The sequence below is a fragment of the Grammomys surdaster genome, unplaced genomic scaffold (genome assembly GCF_004785775.1).
Source record: "Grammomys surdaster isolate TR1022 unplaced genomic scaffold, NIH_TR_1.0 327, whole genome shotgun sequence".
NCBI classification, from domain to species: Eukaryota; Metazoa; Chordata; class Mammalia; order Rodentia; family Muridae; genus Grammomys; species Grammomys surdaster.
In genome coordinates, this window is record NW_021604746.1 from 298,170 (window position 1) to 307,250 (window position 9,081).

General features: G+C 38.2%; 1 protein-coding gene across 1 annotated transcript in view; it reads right to left on the bottom strand.

Moving 5' to 3' along the window:
• The window catches only part of LOC114630101 (zinc finger protein 54-like), a 13,721-nt gene extending 6,631 nt beyond the window's left edge, over positions 1-7,090 (bottom strand). The window contains exon 1 of the mRNA XM_028778181.1: positions 7,022-7,090. Within this exon, the coding sequence (XP_028634014.1) occupies positions 7,022-7,051 (30 nt within the window). The 5' untranslated portion in view covers positions 7,052-7,090. The remainder of the gene's footprint in view (positions 1-7,021) is intronic.
• Between the last annotated feature and the right edge of the window lie 1,991 nt (positions 7,091-9,081).

Sequence of the window (9,081 nt, forward strand, 5' to 3'; positions counted from 1 at the left end):
TCAGCTTTTTGAGACATACTGGGCTTGAAATCACTGAGATCAGCCGACTCTGCCTCTGGAATGTTAGGATTTAAGGCATGTACCACCATGTTGGGAATGATAGGATTTAAGGTATGTATCACCATTTTGAGTTCATTATCTGCTTTAATGACAGGTAATGGAGTCAGGAAGTCTTGCTTTTTTGTGTCAAGATGTATCAAATGTAGCTTTGCTGTTTTTTCTTAGAAGTTGTAATACATTTCTGTCAATCTGGTCATGGAGTTGTTTTCAGGGTTACATTGTATAATTGCTTAAGTCACATTCCTACTTGAAGTCCTGTTCATATTACTTATTTCATGTTGTTTACATTTGTTGTGTTATATGCACTGGAACCTCATATATTTCAATTAGTCTTCTAATTTAGGGTAATAGAAGTCTTTAATATAGGGTATAGAAGTCTTTAGCAGACATAAGCTCCATTTTTTTAACTCATTTTTATCAAGTAGGCTGTGCCTTTACCTTGGGTAACAGTCAGAGCATTACAAGATGATCAGTGGTGGCACATTGCTTTAATCCCTACACTCAAGAGGCAGAGTCAGGTAGATCTCTGTAAGTTCAAGGCCAGCCTGGTGTACTGAGTTTCAGGTCAGCCAAGGTTACACAGTAAGTAATACACCAAACAAAGACATGATAACAAAAAGTTATGTTTATTTGAGCGAGGTCATGCAATCCTTCAAACTAAGCTCTGTGGAGGCAGAAGCAAGGTGAAATGTGAGTTCAAAGCCCTCTGGACACCATAGAAAGTCCAGACACGTGGCAATACACTGAGAGATCCTGTCTCAAAATAAAGCAAACTCCTGCCTGAGGAATAGCTTTTATGATACCAGAAGCATCATTCAAGATTTAAGCACTGCTAGAAAACAACTATTCATTCTGATGTTTACCATACATGCAATGACCCTACTACAAGTCCACTACAGACATATATGTATGCAATAACAACTAATTTTAAAAAGTGGTCAAGAATTTGAAAAAGAACAGGAGAGTATTTCCAAAGATTTGGCAGGAAGAAAGAGGAGAAATGTTCTAATTATATAATAAGCTCAAAATGAAAAATGTAAAGCAAAGCAAAACAAATAAACACATAGCAACAACAAAGCCACACTAAAACCAAACTGAACAAACAAGAGTTAGGGACCGCTCAGGAAAATAAAGATCAACTTCGATGCTACCCTAGCTACAATCATCAGGAACATAAATGATAAGTAATGTTGCCATAAATGTGGAGAGAGGTCACACATTACTATGATATTAAAAACTAGAGAATCAACTTTTGAACTCAGTCTAGATGCCCCCAATGAAATAAATGAATAACTAAAGAAAGAAAACTTCTATGTGACCCGAATTACAGCACCCATGTGTGACATTCCTGTGAAAACAAGGACAATCGTCTACTTATCACAGATAAGGAAACAATGATAAATCAATATTGGGGAACCAACAAAGTCCACCTTAATGAACCAGTGTGGTTTCTTTTTAGGTTGTGCTGTCTGGATTTATGTCTGTGTATGATACATGTCCCTCGTCCTCACAGAGGCCAGAAAAGGGAGGGCATTGGAGGCCCTGGAGTTGAGATTAGAGATTGAGTCCTCATGAGAGGATGCTGGGAAAACATAGTGAATCTTCACAGGAGCACACAGTGTTTTTAAACCCTGGGTCATTTGTAAAGCCCAGTGAACTAGTGAGTTTTATCAGGGTGACTTACAAGAATGTGGGTGAGGGGCTTCTGATAGAAATAGAAAGGATTCAATGACAGCTGCCACTTGTGGAGAGTCATGGATAATAAAGATGGAAACCCGAGGATCACTGCAGTTCCATGCAGCTCACCTGAGTTGGGAAGTATGTCTTTCAAGCCACTCAATACCTCCTCCAGGAGCTTGCCTTGTATTCTCTGGTCCAGGCAGCTTGACTGGTATCTGACTCATGGCTGGTCTGAGCATCTTCTGTAAAGCTCATCTTGTCTCCCCCTGTCAGCAGTCCTTGCCAATTATGTATGACTGAGGCAGGAAGGCTCTACTGAATCTTGTCAGTTTCTTGGACTCCCTGAAGCTAGTAAGTTTTCTACTTCTGAGCACTGGGAGAGTCTCTATAGGTTGGACAGTTCATGGCCCATTTACTCCCCAGCCATTAAGGCATCCAGTTAGTTTCCCTTTCCTCTAACACCCTATTTTTCTACAGAGCATCCTTCAACATGAAAAAGTTAAATCTCAGAGAATTCTGATACATAGTAACCTATCTTGGGCATAAAATCTAAGGCGTTTCTATCTTACCAATGATCATTTGCCAATCATCTTCTTGCTTTCTTCACAGTGTCTAGGCCTGCAATCAACTCAGTTATCCATCAACTGACACACAGGCAAATGAAAATGTGATACATATCTATAGAACATGATACATTATTCAGTTGTAAATAAAAATGAAAGTGTGAAATCTGGATGCAAATATAGGCAACTGGAAAATATGGTGACTGGTACCAACCAGTCCCCAGCAGTCAAAGCACACACGCTTTCTCTCATTGTTGTTTTGTTTGTTGAAGTAAGGCTGCATGCAGATGCTAGGAAGCTAGAAATGGACCAATAGAGGGAGATTCAGGAAGAAAGGATACAGAGTAGATTATGGGTGTATGAAATTAGAGGGTGAATACTAGGAAAGAATGCTTCAAGTATGCATTGGAGAGATGAAAGGGCTGCTGAGTGGTTAACCCAAAGGATATGTCTACGAGGAAGCTACATGGGCCCCTATCATTTTGCAAACAAACTAAAAAAATTATAATGACAGGACAGTATCATAAGTGATATGAAAGAACTAGGCATAAAGTAACATGTGTTAAATATGAAACTGGGGATGGGGCAGGAAGAAAGGAAGAAGAGTGGCCGGGGTAACCAAAAGGATGTATGAAGTTCTGTGAAATTCAACTATTTTACAAGTCAAAGAAAACATCCCTTATAAACCTTTTTAACATTGATAGCGGAGAGAGAAGCTTTTTACACAGTTCAATTCGCAAAATATTGTTTTAACTTAGAGTCTTATATTTTCGGAGATTTAAAAGTTCATTAAAGGCTTTCATATGATTCTTATTCTTATGTTTTCACTATGAATATCTTGAGATTTATAAGCAGAGAGTATACTGGATAAATGCTATGTTACACTATTTAGAACAGTATGTTTCTCTCCAGTACGAAGTTTCTGATGTGCTCTAAGGTGAGAGCATCTGGTCAAAGCTTTGTCACATTCAGTACATCTGTAAGGTCTCTCTCCAGTATGAACTCTTTGATGTGAGTCCTGGGTAAAGGATTTCTCATATTCCATACCCTTGGAATGTTTCTTTCCAGTATGAATTTCTTTCTGGTGTGTTCTAAGAGTTGAGAATGTAACAAAAGATCTGGCACATTCCTTACAGATACATGACGTCTGTTTCGAGTATGAACTCTGTGATAGTGAGTTCTAAGATATGCTCACTGGGGTAAAGGATTTGTTACATTCTCTACATTTGTAAATTGTCTCTCCAGTATGACTTTTCTGATGTTTACTAAGAATTGACCTCTCCCGAAAAGATCTGTCACATTCCTTGCATATGTAAGGTCTCACTCCGGTATGAACACCATGGATAAAGGATTTTTCACATTCCCTACATAAATAGCTGCAAACCAAATCCAGAAACACATCAAAAACAACATCCACCATGATCAAGTAGACTTCATCCTAGGGATTCAGGGATTGTTTATTATACGAAAACCCATCAATAAAACTGACCACATAATTATATTGAAAGAAAAGAAACACATGATTATGTCACTAGATGAAGAAAAGGCCTTTCACAAAATCCAACACCCCTTCACGTTAAAATTATTGGAGAGATCAGAGATATGAGGCGCATCCATGAATACAATAAAGACAATATACAGCAAGCCAATAGCAAAACTCAAATTAAATGGAGAGAAATTAAATCAATTCCATTAAAATCAGGGGCAAGGCAAGGCTGTCCACTCTCTCCATGTCTCTTCAATATAGATAGTACTTAAGTTGTAGCTAGAGCAATAAGACAACTAAAGGAGATCAAAGGGATGCAAATTGAAAAGGAAGAAGTCAAAGTATCCCCAGTCAGATATGATAAGATTGGTCACACATAAGTGACCCAAAAAACTATATGGAAGAACTACAGCTGATAAACACCTTAAAGAAAGTGGCTAGATACAAAATTAACTCAAAGAAATCAATAGCCCTCCATTATTAAAAAAATAAATGGGCTGAGAAAGAAACCAGGGAAACAACACCCTTCACAACAGCCAGAAATAATATACAATCACTTGGTGTAACTCTAACTAAGCAACTATATGACAAGAACTTCAGGTCTCTGAAGTAAGACATTCAAGGTGATATTAGACGATGCAAATATCTCTCTTGGTCATGGATTGGTAAAAAATAGTAAAAATGGCCATTTTACTAAAAGCAGTCTACAGAGTCAATATAATTCCCATCAAACTTCAAACATGAGTTTTTGACAGACCTTGAAAGCTGGACTACAGAGCAACAGTAATAAAAACTACATGGTATTGGTATAGAAGCAGACAGGTTGGTCAATAGAATCAAATCAGAGGCCCAGAAATAAACCAACACCGTATTTATGGACACTTTACTTTTGACCACACAATGGGAAAAAAGGTATCTTCTAGATGTAATAAGACAACTGCTTTAACTGAATGTCTGTATGTAGAAGAATGCAAATAGATCCATGTTTATCACCCTGCAAAACACTCAAGTCCAAGTAGACCAAAGACCTCAACATAAAACTGGATACCCTAAATCTAATAGGAAAGAAAGTGGGAAATAGCCTGAATTCATTGAATTTATTGTTTCAGAAGATAATTTCCTAAACAGAACATCAATGGTTCAGAAACTATAATCAACAAATTAATAAAGGGACCTCATGAATTGAAAAGCTTCATGAAACTGAAAAGGCAAAAAACACTACCAAAGGAAAAAATGTCAGCCTACAGATTGGGAAAGGATCTTTACCAACCCTACAGCTGACAGAGGACTAATATACAAAATATATGCACAACTCAAATACAAACCAACAACCCAAAATACTGAATTTAAAAATGAGTACAACGCTAAACAGACAATTCTCAACAGAGGAATCTCAACTGGCCAAGAAGCACTTAAAGAAATGTTCAACATCCTTAGTCATTAAGGAAATGCTAATGAAAATAACCCTAGGATTATATTTTACACCCACCAGAATGAACAAGATCAAAAATTCAAGTGACCACCTATGCTGGCAAGGATGTGGAAAAGCTAAACAAGAAATGTACAAACAAGGACGCTTGAATCTCACTTAGAAGAAAGAACAAAATAGACATAAGAGGCAGGTAGGGAGAGAGAACTGGCTGGGAGAGAGAGTAGAGAGGAAAATTTGGGGGTTCAGTTTCAGGTGTGGGAGATACAGGATAGAAGGCCAGGAGAATAAATGGAAATCTGGAGCTGTCTGGATTTGAGGGGTGGGGAGTATTTCTGGGATGAGCCAGATAATGGGATGGGGGAGGCTCCCAGAAGTCAATGCAGGTGACCTCAGCTGAGACGCAGAGCTGTGAGAATATGGAACCTGAAGAGGCCACCTCTTACAGCCAGCAAGGACGCCCAGAGGAGGGATAAGGACACCAACCCACCCACAAAACTTTCAACCAAACATTTGTCTTATCTATAAGAAATGCAGGGACAAACATGGAGCAGAGACTGAGGGAATGGTCAACCAATTACTGGCCCAACTTGAGACCCATTCCATGGGTAAGCACCAATCCCTGACACTACTAATGATGCTCTGTTATGTTGCTGACAGGAGACACGGTTGTGTCTCCACCTAGCAGCTGACTGAATTGTTTCAGTCAGACTCACAGCTAAACATGCAGAGACTCACAGCTAATGAAGCTTGAATGAAGCTTGGGGGTCTTACAGAAGAGTTAGCGAAAGTTCTGAGGACCTGGAGCGGATAGGAACTAATAGGAAGACCAACAAAGTCAACTAACCTGGACCCTTGGCGGCTCTCAGAGATTGAACACTAACCAAAGAGCATACAGGGGCTGGACTTACCCCACCACCATCCTGCCAATCCTACCAGCATCTGGATGAAGGTCCCCCAACATCTGGCACAGGACCTGTTTGAAAATCTTTTGCCTGCCTGTGGATCCCATTCCCCTAACTTAGCTGCTTTGCCTGGCCTCAGTGGGGAAGGATGCATCTAGCCCTGCAGGGACTTCATGTATCAAGGTGGGGGAAACCCAGAGAGCCTTCCACCCTCTCAGAAGAGAAGGAGAGGGGACATTGGGAGAGGGAGTTTGGGATGGGTGAAACAGGAGAAGGGAGGCAGCAGTCGGGATCAAAAGGGAATAAATACATGTTAGTGGAAAATGGAATACAATTAAGCTAATGAGGAAAATGTAATAATAATTTACGGAAAAATTGCTGGGCTTAAAATGTGTAATATTAGGTGAGGTCATATAATGTCAGGAAGAAGAAACTACATTTTCCCTCATATGCAGAATCTATCCAATAAGAAACAATGCACATGTGAGCACAGTAGAACTTGGAGAAAAAAATCATAAAAGGTTAAATATGAGGGGACGAAGTAGAACTGAATGCAGGTAATGAAACACAGTTATGAAAAAATATTAAAGTAACTGCTTTTTTAGTTCTACTTCTGTCACAGGTTTCTTGGGGGTTTGGTGATGGATAAATTCATCAAAATATATTGAATATTGAAACTATCAAATCAAACGAGTCTCTAGAGTTTTTGTTCCCAATGAGGAATGTAACCATATAAAATTTCATTCAGTTGTGTAGACTGGGTCTGGTTATTTTTAGTGTTTGATTCTAACGTGTTTTATAATAAAGTTAAAAACAAATTATCAGAAGCAGAAAATTAAAGGTTTGTAATGCTTGAAAATATAACATTTCTAGAAAAAAGGTGGACATGACCACTGACCTGGGACACGTTTACTGGAGAATCAGCCATTTCTTTCTGTTTCTCTTCTTTAAATTTCTCTTTCAGGAACAATGAATAGCCAGCTTGTGGTCCTTTCCTATAAGGGGTCAAAAAAAAAAAAGAAAAGCAAAAATCAATATTGAAATCTATTAAAGAACAATGTCAACTACATTAAAAGATCCAAGCATAAGAATACTACCAGGTGTCCTGTCAATGATCCCAAAGCCAGGAGAACATAGGACAACATTTAAAGGCAGGAGGGAAAAATCACTGACAACCAAACTGTTGCATCCAGAAAAAATAGTCTCCTTAAATTGATGCAGAGATAAGTGAATTTCAAGATAGTCACAAATCAACACAATTTACTTCCCTAAAACAGCTCAGTACATAATAAATTAAAGGCAAAGTTTACACAGGAAAAATAGACATATTATTCATGAGAACATAGGAAATAATACACTGTATGTGAAGAATAGTAATATAGGAGAATTGGGAAGTAATCAACCATGGGTAAGACCTCTAATTACCACAGAGAAGGAAGAATACTACCAATAACCCAACTAGCAACAATATAAACAATAGAAGCATTGGGAATAAAAACACATGAAGAAAAAATGTAGCCACTATGGATACCAATATGGAGAATCCTTAATTAAATAAGCAAACCCTCAAGTTAAATAAATCTAACACATGGCACGGTTCTTCCATTCTTTGTCATATGCTCAAAAGACTTAACATCCTACTCCACAGATACATCCTACACCCACAGTAGCTACAACTCAAAATAACCTAAATGATCTTCAACTGACAAATGGATAGTGAAAATGTAGTATACATTACATACACTATGGAATGCTATTCAGCCGTTATGAAAATTCAAAGCATGAATGAGCTTTGGAGGGAAATGGGTGGACCAAGAAAGGATCACACTGATTGAGGTAACCCAAAACCAGAAAGACAGATATTGAATGTTCACCCTCAAATGAAGTTCCTAGCTCCAAATCTTCAGATTGAGTTCACAACATGGAGTAACTGTAGTAACCAGAAAAGTAAAAACAGACCACGGTGGGATGTTGGGGAGTAATATAGACAGGTGATAGATAATAAGAAACACATTATTTGAATTGGGAAATGGAAAAACAAGGGCAGGGATTTAATTATAGAAAAGGAAGGAATATAATCCCCCAACACAAAGAAAGGGATGGTAAAATAAAATAAGGTTGCCTGAAAAAGCAATAAGGAGTCATATTATTATCAAATTATGAAAAAACTGCCTACAAGATATATCAGTCTATGCAAACATATCCACTTTAGAGTATAAATGAAAACTTCCTGTCTGAGCTGATAATGTTCTACACAATAGCTAATAGATTTTTTAACAAAACTACCAACACCAGACATGAGAAGAATGCTTTCAAATTATTGGTCTCAGGTGTCCAAAAGATTTCCAAAACATTATAGGCTATTGATGTTGCTCTTGGTACCCTCCCAGAGGTAAAAGTTGAGTCCCTTTTGTCGAAGATGCCCTGTACTGTGGATGGAAAACCATGAGACTCAAGATGGATCTGAATGTAACGCATCCTCCCTGGGGACTAGCCCTCATGATACCAGAAGGCAACATGCAAGTTTATAAAGGAGAAAACCAAGAAACAGTCATACCCAGCTATGACATCTATGAACCACAACAATGATCTGCTTTTCAGGATAACTCAAAGATCCAAGAGGGGCACACATACCCTGGATTCTAACTGGCCTTAAGATCTCAACAAGAGAAAAAAATCATGCCTGGTATTGCAAACCTAGACAGTATTTCCTTGGCTTATGAAGTCATGAATCTTGGAGGAGAACCTACAACCAGTAACTTACTAAACCACTATAATTCCAAATAGCATTCTACATATTTATCCTAATTCCCAAATATAAATGTGCTCCTGACTCCTCATCAAGAAAAGTTCTTTTTGAAACACATAAATGTCATACAGAAAACTACAGTCAGTCATAATGCAGAGCTGTGATGTTCAACGGACACATAAGCAGCACAAGTCCTGCATCTAAAGCTC